The sequence below is a fragment of the Prionailurus bengalensis genome, chromosome A3 (genome assembly GCF_016509475.1).
Source record: "Prionailurus bengalensis isolate Pbe53 chromosome A3, Fcat_Pben_1.1_paternal_pri, whole genome shotgun sequence".
NCBI classification, from domain to species: Eukaryota; Metazoa; Chordata; class Mammalia; order Carnivora; family Felidae; genus Prionailurus; species Prionailurus bengalensis.
The window spans coordinates 86,271,010-86,288,686 of record NC_057354.1 but is presented as its reverse complement, the minus strand read 5'-3'; the positions used below and the strand labels follow the sequence as shown (position 1 = coordinate 86,288,686).

The following is a 17,677-nucleotide window of genomic DNA, read 5'->3' as shown; positions in this document are numbered from 1 at the left end:
ACTCCTTACCCACTAAGATGTGGGAAGAATGGGGAAGGGGGGAAAAGGGCAGGAGCCATCACTGCCTCATAGGCAGATTGAACTATCATGTCTGACAGAAACCCCAGGTTGATGAATAAATACAAGATCTAGCTCAAAACCAACCCTTTCCCATCTGTCTTATGTATCTCTGCCCTCGGTGACTACTCCTTTCTTGCTTACTCAGGCCAAACCCGTGTATAATTATAGGTTTGCAGTAGAGGCTTTTAATGCCCACCCATATCTGGCTTTCCTCTCCTTTTAGACATGGGAAGATGACCTTTTTCACCCTCTTTCCATAGGCTGAGGCCAAGTAGCTAGTTCTGACCAATGTGTTGTGAGTGGAAGGATGTGTATCGGTTTCTGCTGGAGCATTTCATTGCCAGTGAGAGACCCTCCAGCATTTTCTTCTCTTGTAGCTGTCATGGTGGAAGCTGGTGTTAAGATGACGTCTCCACCAGCTTGGCTCCCAGAACAACTACCCTGAGCAGACAGCCCTTGCTGACTCCCATCCAACATGTGGAGTAGGCAGAGATTATGAACAAAAGTTTATACCTTTGTTGCTTTCAGTCACTGAGATTTTGGGAATTGTTTGTTATTACAGCATAACTTAACCTATCCTGATTGATTCAACGTTCATTTGCATGTTTAGATTTTTTTCAGCTTTGTGCGTAGATCGTGAGTCAGAGTGGCTTGGGTTTGAGGCTGAGTTTCACCACTTAGAGTGACCTTGGCTAACCTTTCTAAACCTCAATTTTCTCATGTGTCAAATGGTGATCATGACTGTACTAACCTTACGTGGTTGTAAAAACTAAATGGGGTAATACAAGAAAAGCACTTACCACAGTGCCTGGCAGGTAGCAAGGGCTCAGTAAATGTTACTTACTATTTTTTTAATTGTTGATCTAAAATTGACTTTACTTGCCCCCTGCCCCAAATCCTCAGGAGCCTTTAGCTTTGGCTGCCTAGAATCCTTCTAATATCCTTCTGCCTAAAAAGCAAATAGTCTGGAACTGCTTCCTGCTTCTTTTCCATTCCTTACAGCTCCCAGAACGGGACATGCTTGCAATAGACACTGTGTTACCTATATCTTTAATTGAGTACACACTTGTGATTGGAACTGAGAAAGTATTTATGCCAAATGAATGAAAGAATCAGCCAAAATGAAGAAACCTGATTACTTTTTTCAGTATGAAACTGGCATGTCTGGGAAACATGTCAGGAGATGTCCAAATACTTATTTTGTCTTTTGTTGCTGAGTGATCGCTGGGAAAGGCAAAATCCAGTCTCTTGGCCACAAATCAAAAATAGACATACATTCCAAATTAGCAGAGAGAAAATCCCGTTTGCATTTATGTGACAGCCAAACCTTGCTAAGGGATGCCAGAGTTTGTTTCTGGACCTCTGGGAGTCCTTTAGCACTTGAAGATAATTACAGGTTATCTTAGGACAGGCGCCTTCCTCCAACACTCTTGGATTCTATTCTCAACTTGACACTGGGTTTTACCAGGTCTCCATAGCTAAGGAAACTAGAAGCAATTACTTGGCTAATCCAGACAGAAAGACAAAACAAAACACCTATGCCTTATTTATTTTTATTTTTGACCCATATGCCAATCTCCAATTTGTAGGCAGTTCTGCCAACTATTAACAAGTCTAATACGTCCTTTTCAAACCTGGAGCCTAACTGGAGAAACATTTATTTTTTTTTTAATTTTTTTTAACATTTATTTATTTTTGAGACAGAGAGAGACAGAGCACGAACAGGGGAGGGTCAGAGAGAGGGAGACACAGAATCTGAAACAGGCTCCAGGCTCTGAGCTGTCAGCACAGAGCCCGACGCGGGGCTCGAACTCACAGACCGAGAGATCATGACCTGAGCTGAAGTCGGCCGCTTAACCGACTGAGCCACCCAGGCGCCCCTAACTGGAGAAACATTTAAAACCAACCATAAAATCCATTTCAATATAAAAAGGAAAGAAAGAAAGAAAGAAAGAAGAAAGAAAGAAAGAAAGAAAGAAAGAAAGAAAGAAAGAGTTGGGAAGGAAGGGAGGGAGGGAGGAGGAAGGAGGGGAAAAAAGGAGAGAAAAGAAGGGAAGAAAGTGAAGAGAAAGGGAGAGATTGATTGATTCCTGGCCCCTGAGGAAATTTTTTTTTTCTTTAAATGAGGCCTCTCATAACTATTATTGTAGCATTTTCAAGATATCTTATAATGGACTTTTTGTTTTCCTTATTCAGAGCTAATTTTGCATTTTTATTACTCAAAGCCCTCTTTCAAGGTATTCCTGAAAACAAGCTACATCTGAAAACATTCAACACGTCTACAAGAGTTGAATTTCCTTTTTCCATCAGATTCAATCTGAACAAATTAACAATTTGTTGGACCGTTAACTGCATCCTAATCAGATATCCTGAATGCACCTTAGAGTCCTAGCCATCAGCTCTCATCTCTGTGGGCTGCAGGGGGCTAGAGTCCTTGAAACTTTCAATCAACTATAGCTTATTTAGCAAAGCAGTAGTTCCTCAATTAAGTAATGTTGGTTGCCTTATGTACCATCATTTACTGAAACTCTGATGCAGGGATTTTTCATTCCTGGAACCCACCCAGTTCCTCTAGTTGGACTGCCATGTGCTTCTCATTATAACCCAAGTACACAGGGCAGCGATGAGTGGAGAAAGCGGGGCTCGGAGTCAGGATCAGACATCAGCCCAGCTCTGTCATGAGCTAATCCTAGGTCCTCGGGCAGGTCACTTAATCCAGTGGGTTGAACAAAGGTTTAACGGTTTGCTCATCAGTAAACTAAGGACACTAGTGCTTGCCTTAGCTACCAAGAAAAGTTGTCTTTGGGGCACTTGTGAGAATGTGCAAGTATCAGGAGACTTCAGTTCTGACTCTAAAGATTTCTTTTGTAAGTTGGTAGTTGGCAACCCAGAAGTATTTTCTCAGGAAAACAATACCATACCCGGTGGTGAAGTTCCCAGTCTAATGCTACAAGAATCTATTTAACGGCCATGTCCCTGGAGTATAACACATGGTAATGGTCCTACAGATCATCACCACTATGGGATCATCCAATTGTGGTGCTGAGGGTAGAACTCTGGGTGAGTGGCAATGGGGTCTCCTTGTATGGGGAGAAGAGAAAGAGAAAATTCCTTCCTACCAAACAGGAAGGAAATAGCAGAGGGCTCTAGTGGTAAAAGAAGACATGCTGAGCCTGTGGAGAGCCTTTACAAATGTAAGGATATATTATTGGCTGTGGTTTTGGAAAGTCCTATCAATAAAGTTATTTGGTGCTTACTGTCCCCTCCAACCCCCTGTCTCCTCCACGCCTCCTGCTATCGACATCATCTTATATTTGAAGTCCTTTTTTTTTATTTTAAAAAATGTGGTGTTTTGTTTTTTTTTTGAGAGACAGCGCGCACGTGAGCATGTGTGGAGGGAGGGGCAGAGAGAGAGACATAGAATCAGAAGCAGGCTCCAGGCTCTGAGCTGATAGCACAGAGCCCGACATGGGGGTCAAACTCATGAACTGTGAGATCGTGACCTGAGCTGGTCAGATGTTTAACAGATTGAGCCACCCAGTTGCCCCTATTTGAAGTCTTTAGGGCACTCATGAATATAGCCAGCACTTCCCCAAGACTCATGATGGAAAATCCACTTTTTCCATTTAAGTAACTAACCATTCCCTATAAAACTGACCAATGTATGATACATAAATGTATAGTATCATAGCAGGGGAGCCCTGGGAGAGAGGAAAGGTACATTTATGTCCATGGACCACTCAACAGGATGCATGAATCTTAGAGGACCCCTGGAAAAGTGAAAGGAAGCTAGCTTCTCCTTGTTTTTCTCTGCATAAAGCCTTCCAAATCTGACTCCTCAAATCCCTGATTGAATTCCCAGCAATCTACTTTTCCTGACTGTAACCAGAAAAGCATGTTTAAATGAAGATGAAATTCCATCAGTATAAAGCCTTGTGAAGCCCAGTCCACCAGCCCCATCGCCAAAGCCGCTAATAATGCCCTATTGTGTTACTGTGGTAGTCTAGGTTATCATTATGAAGTCTTGCTCCTGGTTGGGAAAACACGACGTTCCATTAAATGTATAATCTGGGTTCTCTCCAGGCCAGAGATGCATCCTGCTTAAAGGTGGAATGGGCTGAGTTTTAATGTCATGGAAAAAAAGAGGACCATTCACCAGGGAAAAGGGAGTTGAGGGGTGGGGAGAAGAAAGGTGAATTCAGTGCCCTGGGATTCCTTAGTTTCAGCCTGTAGACAGTGTGTAGCCCAAGGAAAAAGTGAGTCAGCATTCTTTTCCCTTCCGCTCTGCTGTGGTTGGGTGCTGGACAGCACTGTTCTTTCTAGGACAGAGGACCAGAGACCACCAGGGGCCTCTTGCAATCACTGCCTTTGGGCTCATCCCCCACCTATGTTCAACAATCGTATAAATCGGCCTGGGTCAAGAGCACAAGCTGAAGTGTGCACACCATCAAGTGCTAGCAATTTTTTCATTCAGCACAAAAATACCCTCTCTTTTCAAGCCACTGGACAACTAAAAGAAGTCAGAGGAGTCCACCTCAATATAAAGGTAGGTGCCTCCAAAGGGGCCCCCATTATTTCTTTCATAGAGCATTTTTTGGGTCCCCAATGCACTGCAGAGCATCCCATGATGCATTTAGAAATTTTCTCCAGGTTTAAATACAAAAGAAGCAGCAGCCTCTATAATTATCATATGCTTGGGGCTCAGCACGCTGGTTAGAGACCTCCTCACACTTGAAATAATTTTTTTAAGTCAAAGTAACTTATTTTTGTTGAATATAGAAGTAACATATGCCCATTGTAGAAAATTTTGAGAGTTCAGAAAAACACAAGAAAAGAATTTAAAAATCTTATCCTCCAGACAGGAATACTATTACATATTAGGTAAATCAAGAAATACACATGTGTGTGTTTACCTTTTTTTTTTTTTTTTTACAAAGATAGAATCTTAATGTACATAATATTGGTACATTAATACACCTAAGAGTACATAATAATATAATATTCACCTAAGAGTACATCATGAGCATTAGATACTTCTCCTAAAATATCTTACAAGCATGCACAGTCTGCATATTCAATGCTTTGCTAATATCATGCCTAACTTAAGAAATCCACTGTTGTTAGACATTTAGGTAATTTTCAGCTTTATTATTATAAACAGCACTGCCATGAACATACATCTAGTCACTTGCTGGAGAGTATATTTGACTTTTCCTTTAGGACATAGAATTGTTAGATGGAAAAGTAGAACCCCATTTTTTAAAAAAGTATTTGATACATGTTGCCAAATTACCTCTTTGCCTGCACCATCCAATACAGTGGCCACACGCTATTTAAACTTAAATTGATTAAAAATAAATAAAATAAGAAGTTCACTTCCTTGTTCACACTAGCCACATTTCAAGGGCTCAATAGCTACATATGGCTAGTAGACACCATACTGGCCAGAGCAGGTATAGAACACTTCCATCGTCACAGAGAGTTCTATTGGACATCACCAGTCTAGAAAGACCATGCAAATTTGTATTTTCCTTAGTAAGATATGACAGTGCTTTCCTCCCACAAGTTGGCTGATATTGAATATTGTAATTAAAAAAAAAATCTCCACTAACTTAATAAAAATTACATCTTGTTTGCTTTTTTCACTTGATTACTAGTGACGTTGAAATTTTTTGTTTATTTACTGATTTTCATATGTTTTTTGGTGAATTATTTATGTACTGAGCCTATTTTCTCCTGGAATCATCTTTTTAAAATTGCTTTTTATATATTAAGGTCAATCTTTAAGCAATAAGTTATGCTGTCAAAGTTTTTGTAGCTTCTTATCTTTTATTTCTGACATATTTTCGCTTATAGAAATGGAAAATTTGAACATATTTAAATATTTTCATCGTTTTCTTTGTTGTTTCTGTCCTCCTGTTTTAAAAGCTCTAAACCTAAGGTTACAGTAATATTTGTTTAAATTTTCTTCCGGTTGTTTCATCCTTTCATTGCAAACATTTAAATTTTCAGTCCTTCTGGAATTTACTTTGGTTTGTGGTGTAAAACAAAAATGTCACCTTCCCCCCCCCCACATGTTACCAACCATTTGTCCAAGAATCATTTTTTAAAGTAACAAATTAATTCCCCACTGACTTGAACTTCCACTAAATGCTCACATGTTCTTGGATTTCCTTCTAGATTTTCTATTCTGTCTACCTATTCTTTGGCCTTTACCATCCTGTTTGTAATCATTTGCCTTGTAATACATTTTAATATTTGGAGGTATAAGTACTTCTTCATTATCTTTCTCTGAAAATGTTTTACCTCTTTTTCACCAGTTTTTTTGTTCTCTAAGATAAACTCGGAATCATTTTATTAAATTCCTCTCACCACCAAAATAAATTCCTACAGAACTTTGATTTAAATGTTTAATTCACTTCAAATTAATTTGGGGGAGAACTGATTATCTCTCCCGTGTGGAGTCAATCCATTCAGGGGCATGGTGGTTCTGTCCATTTTTTCAAGTCTTCCTGTTTGTCCTTCTGAACTGCCTTTTTGGGGTGGGGGGGGGGGTGGGGAAGCACCATGATGGGCACCTCTGACTGCTTTCAGACAGTCTCTGAATTTGTGAGCTTCTGCCCCCAGCCACTAGAAGTAACAAAAGAAATTCCATTTCTTAGTAGTAGAGTATATTCTCAGTATCCACCTTCTCATAAATCTCTAAGAAAGAGATTTCATTTTTCATCCAAAGAATCTGGAGTTCAAAACAGCCCTTACGGAAAAATCAAACTCCAGGGGCAACTGCAAAGCACATTTGGTGTCTAGCTGGCCAGCTTATTTTGCGGGACTCTTTTTCCAACTCCCAAATACTTTCCAGTCTGTGAAATTCATCTCCCCACCACTGTTAACAGCAAGCGTCTCTCCTGGCACCGGAGAGCTCACATAGTTTTAATGAGCATGGATCTTCTCTGAGGGGCTTTTTATTGTTGAAGCTGGATTTTAGTAGATAGCATAAAGCTTCCTGGAATGACTGTGGGCTTGGCAAATCTAAGGGGATTTGGGAAATGTTTAATTGGTGAGAGTTCAGCTCTCCCTTGAGCAGACCTGAAGTCTAACTCTTATCCTTTTTGTTAAGGAAACCAGGGCTCCTGCACCTCCCAGGTAGCCCACCAGTGGAATTACCAAGAACTTGACTCAGTCTGTATCCGAGGTCCCAGGCCAAGGCAGGGCAGGTGGGAATTTCCCACAGGGGACTTTTGGCAATGTCTGGCAACAATTTTGGTTGTTACCAATGCGGGACGGGGGGGGGGGAAGGGGGCAGAAGAGAGGGAGCATGGAGCGGGGAAGTATGGGGTTACTGGGAGAGGCCAAGGGTGCCCAACAAAGAATTCCCCAGCCTAAAACCCAATAGTGTCTAAGTTGAGAAATCCGCCTTATATTTTCACTAATTGCCCAGTCAGCGTGCACTGTATTATTAGGAACAAAGGCAATGCATTATGCAGGACAGAATGTGGGGTTTTTTTGTTGTCGTTTGTTTGTTTTCAAAGACAGGACTGACTTTCAAAAGCCCACTCCAGCCTTGCCTGGAAGTTCTGCCTCTCCAAAGCATGCCCTTCTCACCAGGTTTCTAAAGCAAAGGGAAAGGATTCACAGAAACGTATTAGGTCAACACATCCTCACACTCCTTTGCAGGCTCCTCATTCACAGAAAGCTAGGCGGAAAGTAGGTTTTCCCCTCGAACCAGCAGCGACGCCCCTGCGGGCTCCAGCTGCAGCGAAGAAGGATGGGGAGGCGCGCTCCCCGACAGAGGCGCAGCGCGGGGCCTCGGCCACCCCCGCGGTCCCTCTGGGTCCCTGGAGACGCGTGCCTGTCTCAAAGCCTCGCTGCCAACAAGCCCAGCCCGGCAGCGAGCATCATCAGCCGAGCCCAGGGTGCAACAACTCATGGCACTTACTTGTCCAAAATGAAGTACAGGTCAAATCCCCCGTAGCAGGCTGGACCCCCTTCCTCCCTGCGTCCCCCTTGCCCGGCGCAGATGAGCACAAAAGTGGCCAAGGAGAGACACTTGAAGCCAATGCCGAGGGCTTTCTGCTCCACGGTGGCCATGACCTGCAGCCCAGGGAGAGGGTAGGGACCTCTGCTTCCCACGCGCCTCGAATTCGTCTGGACCCTCAGGGACGCGCCATCCGAGGGGCCCTGCTCGCGGGCCCTTTATTCCCCCTCGCGCTCCTGGAACTCCCCGGAAGCAATTGTCTGGAGGAGTTCAAGGCTTTCCTTCTGGTTTCCGCTTCGATTCTGTTTCTAGGTTTCAGTTTTCAAAAATCCCAATACTGTACTCCGCTTTTTTAAAGGGGCTGCTCCAGACTCTGGCGGCGGACCGCTCGGGAGGCTGCGCTGACGTTTTGCAATGGAAGCAGCTTCGTCCTGACGCTTCTTTGTCCCAGCTTTTAAATATTATGGGGTGGGTTTTCAGATTGTTCTTGGTTGGGAGACTGCCTTGCCTTTTCTCCCTCCTCTTGCCCCCCTCTCTCCTCCCTTTCTCCTTTTTTGGGGGGCGGAAAGAAAGTTCAAAGGGTGCCACCTTGTGGCCGAAGATGGCGAAAGCGCCCTTTGGCTTTCGCGTGAGTGTGGTTGTGCGTGTTTTCTCATTCTTTCCTTCTTCTCATGCACCTTCCCTTTCATTCTCCGTTATTTCTTCCCCACTCCTACTTCTTGCTCACTCTCTAGCCTTTTTATCCCTGTCCTCTGCTTTCCTACGCTGCGTCTGTCGATAAGGTCACTGTAAACATTTGATGAGAAATTACTTCCTCCAAGCACCTTGGCTCCGACCCTGGGGCTGGGACCTTTGCAAAGGAGCCATTGTGCAAATGAAGTAGACATGAACGGTGCCTTTGTGATCTGATTCATTCCAGTGACCTTACTGCACTATTAGTGCAGATCATAAAAGAGACTGTTGGGGTCCAGTGACGTGGCTGGGAATAGCATAAACAGTCCCAAAGAAAAGGCTGCTCCCGGCGTGGAACAGCCGGGCATTCTAGATTGTCTCCATCTCCAGATTTTAGAGACTCTGTGAGAAGTTCTTCTTTTCAGCCTGTGAACTTTGACTTTTTCACCCTATTAGGGCAGAGAGAGTAAACAGCTCACAAGAGTATAGACCTTCCGAATAGTTTGGGACTGGCAGGGAAGAGCCGATCAAGGCAGGAACTCAGTTTTAGCTTCATAGATGCCCCCTGGAGAGTCCTCAGTGCACACTTAACACTCCATTTTCCAGCATGATCTCTCCCCTCCATTTGTGATCCTCTAAGACACTTACCATCCATGGTGGTTTCCCCCCACCAGTATACCATGGAATCCTAGTGTCTCGGAATGCTTCATTAAACAATAATTTTGTCGTCAGATAAGTTTCGGGGATTCATAAAGCATTGCACTACCCTGCATCCGAAATGATCCTCAATGTCCTTCCTCCCCTGGTATTCAAACACACCCTCCCCTCCTCGCACTGAATAAGACTGACTTGTGTGTAGTTGATAAGGTATTGCAGAAATGATGTGTGACTTCTGAGGCTACGTCACAGAAGATATTGTGGTTTCCTTCTAGCTCTCTTAGATAACTTGCTCTGAGGAGCCCGTTGCCATGTCAAAAGGTCCCTCAAGCAGCTGTATGGAGGCATCCATGTGGCAAGGAGCTGAGATGCCCTGCTGATAGCCAGCAACAATTTGCCAGCCATGTGAGTGACTCATCTTGAAAGTGGACCCTCCGGCCCTAGTCAGGCTGAGAGATGACTGCAGCCCTGGTCAGCAACTTGACTGCAGTCTTATGACAGACCCCAAGTCACAACCACCCAACTAAGCCAATCTCAGAGTCCTGACCCACAGAAATTTTGAGATAATTATGGTTTATTTGTGTTTTAAGCCTCTAATTTGGGGGTTAATTTGTTATGCAATAATAGATAACTAGTAAATACCTATACATTAAAGCTTTGATAAATTTTTTTTAAACTTTAACTGTATTTCCTAGACTTGCTCAATCCTGAAACTGTTCTTTTCAAATAACACCTATTGACACCTACACTTTGGGAATCACTGCTCTCAGGAAAAAATAATTGGGAGAAGATTAAAATACTCTAAACTGCACAACTCTTGCTCCTCCATATCTTTATAAAGTAGAATAAAGATATCCAGAGTCAATTACAGGAGTGAATGAAGCTCCTGGTATACTAGCAATATGATGGCTCAACAAGTCAACAGCTTCTTTGAACTGGCAACATTTTCCTTTGGTTGTTGGGGTATAGCAGCCTTATAATTAAAGCATGTCGGGAAATGGGGTGGAAGAGGACCTAGGAAGGAGAATCTTCTTTGGCTTCCTTCTAGCATTTCCCAGATTAGTGTCACAGCTAAGAGACATCCAAGTATCAAATGCGCTAATGCAAATGTTATCATTTGCTTGAGGGGATTCTCAATGCTATGATTGGAGTGAGGGGGTCTGAGTTCCTAATCTCTTGCAAAGATCCTAGTGTTCTGGAGGAGATTGACTGACTTTCCCAAGGTCCACAGAGATAGATAGATAAGGTTTAATTTTTTTTAACATTTATTTATTATTGAGAGACATACACAGAGCATGAGCAGGGGAGGGGCAGAGAGAGGGGGAGACACAGAATCTGAAGTAGGCTCCAGGCTCTGAGCTGTCAGCACAGACCCCGACGTGGGGCTCGAACTCACAAACTGTGAGATCATGACCTGAGCTGAAGTTGGTTGCTCAACCAACTGAGCCACTTAGGTGCCCCCCCCCCCCCGCACTGTTCAAATTTTTTTTAACGTTTATTTATTATTGAGAGACAGAGAGACACAGAGCGTGAGCAGGGGAGGGGTAGAGAGAGGGGGAGACATGGAATCTGAAGTAGTAGATAAGGTTTAGAAGTAACTCCTCTGCCCCTCAAAGTCAAGTCAGTGGAAGAATGGTATAGACTGTGATGGTGAGGCTATGGAGAAAAGTTTCTGGAGTTGGAGAAGTGCAAGGGGAAACTAATCATGTACATGGAAGCATTTGAATGGTAACCTGGAAACTAAGGCAAGGGAAAGTTTCCTGGAGGAAGAAGCAGTCAAGAGTGTCGCATGTTGTGTAAGTCAAGGGCATAAGCCCCAAGAAAAACCCAATGATGTGAAACGTGTCATTGTGTCATCAAGGAGATTCCAATGATGTAGTGCTTTTGGATGTTGAACTGCACTGGGTTCTTAGGAAGGGGAACTTCTCTTTCAAGTATAGAGTGGGATAAGTGGTAATTTGTGAATGTTTGAATGTTTAAATGCTATAAGGAAGGATCCCAGGATACTTAAGGATACCAGGAATTTCAAGTTCCCTGCCTTCCAAAAGATTGGAGAGTTTTTGCCTTACAAGACTGATCATCTTAAGGGTTTGGTCGTGCACTACTGTTGTACTTGACTATTCCAGGTTCCCTTCTTTGAGGTAGAAATTAAGAATGACCTGCCTGTTTACAGGCCTCCAGCGACTTGCTGTCCCATACTTGCCCCCCACCTCCAATATGCGACTAAACCCCTTTTGCCAAGCTGTCAAAAAGCAAATTTTGTTGTCTTGATAACATTGCTGTTTAACCTTCAAGAGTCTCGGGGCGCCTGGGTGGCTCAGTCGGTTGGGTGTCCGACTTCAGCTCAGGTGATGATCTCATAGCTCGTGGGTTCGAGCCCTGCGTCAGGCTCTGTGCTGACATCTCAGAGCCTGGAGCCTGCTTCGGATTCTGTGTCTCCTCTCTCTCTGCCCCTCCCCTGCTCATGCTCTGTGTGTGTGTGTCTCTCTCTCTAAAAAATAAATAAACATTAAAAAAAGTTAAAAAAAAACCTTCAAGAGTCTCAGGGACACTAAATCGTTTGTCTGTGTTCTTGACACAAGTTCTGGAAAATGCTGCAGATAACACATACTACCCAAGAAAACTTGGGAAATTTTTCCCTTAGAAATATTTGTCCACAATAAGAACAGAATATGTACATATCTGACACCCTGTACCATATTTTGGGTCAACCAAGTAGGTCCAATGTTTGCCAAGTTCTTGCAGGTCCCACTGGTCTTTGGGTTTTGGTGGCACCCCAAAACTTCCTAAGGCAAAACATCAGTTAGTAAAAATAGTCTTTCATTGTCATGATATTTCCTTCATGCTTGTCCTCCATAGGACTTCTGTTTGCAAAAAGCCAAGGCAGCCTTCCTAGAAGGAATTTATCATTCAGAACAACAAAGTTTCTAAAGAATCTAAATTAGCTAAATAATTGCTTTTGGTCAAAGGAAAAGCAAAGGTACTAGTAATGACTCTAAGCCCAAGGGCAAAATCATAACCTAGAGCAAATACCTTGATGGCATCGCATAGGCCAGGTTATTCACAACCTCAGCTCAGAAACAGTCAAAGCCTCATTGAATCCAGTATTCCATTAATAACCCTACCCAAAGCCCAGCCCAGTCTAACTTGAAAATCAATTTAATCCAGTACCTCCCATGATTCAATTTAGGGCAGTTCCATACACATCCTGAAATCCTGTTAACAGCCACCCTAATGCATAAGTAGAACTTATTAAACACAGCCTCAACCCAACTCTGATCAATTCAGAGTAAAAAAAAAAAAAATGAGCTAATTTCATATATTATTCAATGTCAGCCCAGAGACAGATCCTGTTTAATCTGGTTTACAACACAGCTCACTTAAACCTATAGACCATCACAATCCATCCTAAGTCACATCTAAGCCCAGCATGAAGTTTAATCACCAACTCACTCTTAACCCAATCTACCTAGAGTCTGGCCAAAGGTCAAAGCTTAACACAGCAAACACAGCTTGCTTGTAGGAAGGTACATTCCTACAAGGTCTCAACCAAGAGAATAATCCATAACTCATGCCAACATATCCTAAAAATCCATTGCAGATCCTCATAAGGACTCAAAACCTCGCTGAATAAAATGTTCATTTCATCTAGATCAGAGACAAGGCCAATCCAACCTAGAACCCAGAGGAGGGATAAAATGGACCAGTATAGTCTAGGGTCTTGACAAGCCCAGAGTTTACAAATGCCCAATGAAAGACTGTATCAGACAACTCAAGGCTAGCAAAAAGCTAAACACAAGACCAATATAAACCTTTTTTTTTTTTTTTTTTGCCTCGTTCTGCTCAACCCTGGCATATTTAAGCATATTTAAGACCGAAGTCTTATTCAGAGACTTCAGACCACTTTACTGTGGAAGATATCAGAAGAAATCTACCTAAGCCTGTCAAGCCCATAACTCCTTTGGCACTTTTGCTAATGTGTCCAAGGCCCAAGCCAGAGAATCCAGTGGTTCTCACCATGTGTGAATATGTATATGGATAAGAATATTTGGAAGGGGTACGGGGAAGATGGAGACAAAGAAGTTTACTCACTCTGTAATAACCAATGGAAGCTTTTTCAAGATTCATGCATCTATACAATATCAGAAATAGATATGGGGCATTCAGGGACACACACAATCTTACAGTGACCAATTTCTTTTCCCTCTTGCCTCACACACACAGCTCTGATTAGATTTATTGTTGAATTAATGGTAATTCCCATAAATTGTGTACTGGTCAGGAAAGCATACTAATTAACATCGTAATTGCACACCAGCCTATTTGGGGCAAATTACTAACAGGGTGACATTACTAACAAGTTACATGACTTGTCCATAACATAGCTTCCCATCTGCAAAATGAGGTTAAAAATACTACCTACCTTATTGGGTTGTTACATGGTTTCAGTGAGATCATGCATGTCATGTGTGGCCCTCAGGAAACACACAATAAGTGTGGGCTTTTATTGTTACTGTGAGATTCTGGGAAATAGCATGTGAATTTCTTCTAGAGTTGAGAAGAATAATTTAGAAGAACCACTTTCAGGGTGTTTGAGTTTTCTACCACCCATGAAACAAAGCTGTTTCTGTACCATGGACATTCATATTATCAACTCTGAGAAATGCAAAGGTGAAGATTTGGGCTCATCTAGGAACTATTGGGAATTGAAGATTTCCTAGGATACATGCAGAAAACAAACAGAAAAAATACTTTGGAGCTATCAAAAATCTATTGGCAGCAATGCTGTTTCTGCTAGCCAAGAATGCTACATAGCTAAACTCTAAAGAAATGTCTGAGAAAATGGTTATAATCAGTGGTGCTTTTTTTTTGATGCTGGTTTTTGAGATCTAATGTTATAATAATTGGCACTTTTTCTGATGCTGTTTTTTTTTTTTGAGATCTAACAATCCATAGAAAAGAATCTTTATTCCGTCTGTTTATTAACTCATTCATTCATTAAAAAAATAGTTTTTGGATACCTACTCTAGGGCAGGCCCTATGCCTACATGAAGATACAACGATGAATAAAACTTGGACTTTGCATAATTTACTTGGGATATACAAATGCATAAGAAGGTATTGGTACAACAGTGTGTTTAATCTCTCTTCTAGAGGAAACTCAACATGTCCCTTCTGCCCTACCATGCCAATTCCAAGGATAACTAGGTCTGACATAATGGAATCTTCAGAGATGCACTGTTGAACCATAACTCTTTGGATTGTCTCAGGATGTGAATGAGTTAAGACATGACAAATGTTTTTTCCTACTGGTAATTAGATACTCCTTCCTTAAGTAGATCCAAAAGTGATCAGGAAGGAGCCCATGGCAAAGACAGCAAGGTCTGGGCTACTTAAGGAATCCCCAGGATCCTTGTCCCTATTTATAATCCATCACAGCTCACCAGGGTACAGAAGGGCTTGGGGGTACAGCTGTAACTAGTAGCAAGGTATGCATTCACCTCATGAGTTTGCCTCTGAGCATTGACTCCTTAGGGAATTGCTTGGCAGGTAGTCAGACCTAGGTTAGTTTTCTGGCATAGGTTTTCAGGCTCGATTAAATGTGTGTCCAAGGTAGGTGTCTAAGAAGCAGGCTCATCCTGGAACCTCAAATATGAAAGCATTTGCCCTTACTGTGACCAAAGTAACAGGGGGAAGTCCTATGTCATTCATTGTGAGAGGGCCTCTACACCTGCTAGGATAGGACTGATCCCCGAAGCTAGAGACGTCTCCTTTCAAAATAGGTAGAGCTCAAGACATGGATGGTGCTACTACCCAGGTTTGTTTTCTTTTCAATCATATTTGTCATCAAGGTTTGAGGACTGATCTACTGTGAAGTCTTAATCATGGTCATAAATTTAGGCACTTAAAGTGTGAGTTTAAGCCAAAGAACATAGCAAAGTCAGTCAATAAACACATAAAATGACTAAAAGCCCCTAAAGCACAGAAGAATTATCTTGAGTTGAAATGGAGGAAAAATCCAATGTCATTGTTACAAATCTAAGAGCTAACAAGGAAGAAATAAAACCCATTCCCAGAATACTGTCCTCTACAAATCAGATTTGCCCAGAGGCAGGCGGAAATCAAGTGGTAGAAAAGAAAAGTTTATAATTTGGTGTCTCAAAAACAGAAACTATAAACTTGAAGTATGGAGGGAGTTCATCACAAATTTAGTAATAAGATCAGCTTAAAATGCTGTTCTTAATCACGTGGTCAATTCCGAGACTGTGGGAAAGAGGGGGAAAAAAAGAGGAAGAAAAACATCCACATCTGGCAAACTATGCATATATAGTAGCATTTTTGGAACACTTTTTCCACATTTTGATAGTTTCCCCTAAACCAGGTTCTCCTAACATAAAATGCAAGCAGCAATAGCTATATTTTTTAGTCTTCATCACTGCGATAGTTCAGTTATATACTGATGGTCCTACTATGTATCTTTAGTTGGGTTACTTCCTTCCTCTCTGAGAAAGTTTTCTCAAACTCTCAAAGTTTTCAATATTCCCTCCTTCACTCTTAATTGATAGTCATTCATATTTAATTGGAAAATTAGAATCCGAAAGACACTTATATATGTGATTCTTACACACAGGGACGATGCTTAGGATGAAGCCATGAGTGTATAAGTGGAAGCTTGCATATTACCCTGGGCTAGTGAAGACAATGATAAGAAATGAAAGTCAAGGATAGAGCCCAGGGGAATATACTAGCAGTCTTACGGAGCTCCACAGAAGGAAACAAGAAGGGAAATAAGACATTTCTAGAAGGGAATAGTCATGAGTCTCAGTTGGGGTAGAGAGTATGAGACTATAAAAACTGAAAACTATTCATTAGATTTAACAGCCAAGAGGGGCACCTGGTGGCTCGGTTGGTTAAGCATCCAACTTGGGATTTCAGGTCATGATCTCACAGTTCGTGGGATCGAGCCCCACATCAGGCTCTGCGTTGACAGCACAGAGCATGCTTGGGATTCTCTCTCTCCCTCTGTCTCTTCCTGTCCCCCACTTGTGCTTTCTCTTTCTCAAAAATAAATAAATAAACTTTAAAAAATATTTAACAACGAGGAGTTCTTTGGTGACCTTCATGAAAAGAGCTAGGTAGAAATGAGAGAGAGAGAGAGAGAGAGAGAGAGAAAACTCTTACTAATTAAAGCACAATTGTAAAATCGAAGAAAAAATCAACAGAAAAAAATGGAAAGTAGTCTTGAAGACAAGCAAAACAAACAAACAAATACAATAAAAAATTAAAAACAAAAAAAACCCAAAAACTGTAAACCAAAAAACAATGAAGAAACAAACAAAAAGCAATGAGATGAAGATGACAAGAGAACATAAGCTAAGTAAGTAACAGACAAGGGCAGGAGTTCCAGCATCTGAATAACAGAATTATAAAATGTGAGAAAAGAAGAAATCATCACAAAGAAAATTTTTTGGATGAAGGACATGAGTTTGGAGTTTGGAAAGGACCCTCTGAGTCTCTAGAACGAGGGCTAAAAATAGATCTACTTCAAGCTCATTGTTAAATTTAAGGAAATTTAGGACAGATACAAGGTTTCCTAGGACTCTCAAGGGAAAAATGAGGTCACACACAGAGGAACAGGAATCAGAACAGCCTTGGACTCCTCAACAGTAACATCTGAATCCATTAGTTAATCGAGCCTTTGAACTTCTGAAGAAAATGATTTACAGCCCAGAATTCTACACACAGCCAACTATCAATAAAATGTCAGCATAGAATAAGACATGTTCAAACACAGAAGATATCAAGAAATTTTCCTGCCACATATTTCTATACTTTCTCAAGATGGTGCTGGAGGAGCTCCAGCAACATAAAGGAGTAAACCAAAGAGGGAAGATGTAATACCAAGGAAACAGAGAGCCCAACTGTGACGGATAATTCTATCTGTCAACTTGGCCAGGCTATGGTGCCCAGTTGTTTGGTCAAACATCAATCTAGATGTTGCTGTGAAGGTATTTTTTAGTTGTAATTAACATTTAAACCAATAGACTTTGAATAAAGCAGATTACATTTCATATTGTGGATAGGTCTTATCCAATCATTTAAAGATCTTGAGAGACAAGATTGAAGTTCCCTGAAAAAGAAGAAATTCTGCCTCCACACTACCCTGCTGGGGTACTCCAGCCTGCTGGCCTACTCTGCGTATTTCAGATTTTCTAGCCCCCACAATTGCATGAGACAATTCCTTAAAAGAAAGCTCACCAAAATAGATTCTCTCTATATATATATTTTGTTGGTTTTATTTTTCTGGAGAAC

At 41.7% G+C, this 17,677-nt stretch overlaps 1 protein-coding gene across 2 annotated transcripts in view; it reads right to left on the bottom strand.

The window, feature by feature from the left end:
- The window catches only part of ANTXR1 (ANTXR cell adhesion molecule 1), a 222,562-nt gene extending 213,818 nt beyond the window's left edge, over positions 1–8,744 (bottom strand). For both annotated transcript variants that reach the window (XM_043603551.1, XM_043603552.1), the window contains exon 1: positions 7,997–8,744. In XM_043603551.1, the coding sequence (XP_043459486.1) occupies positions 7,997–8,148 (152 nt within the window). In that variant the 5' untranslated portion in view covers positions 8,149–8,744. The remainder of the gene's footprint in view (positions 1–7,996) is intronic.
- Positions 8,745–17,677: the final 8,933 nt, after the last annotated feature.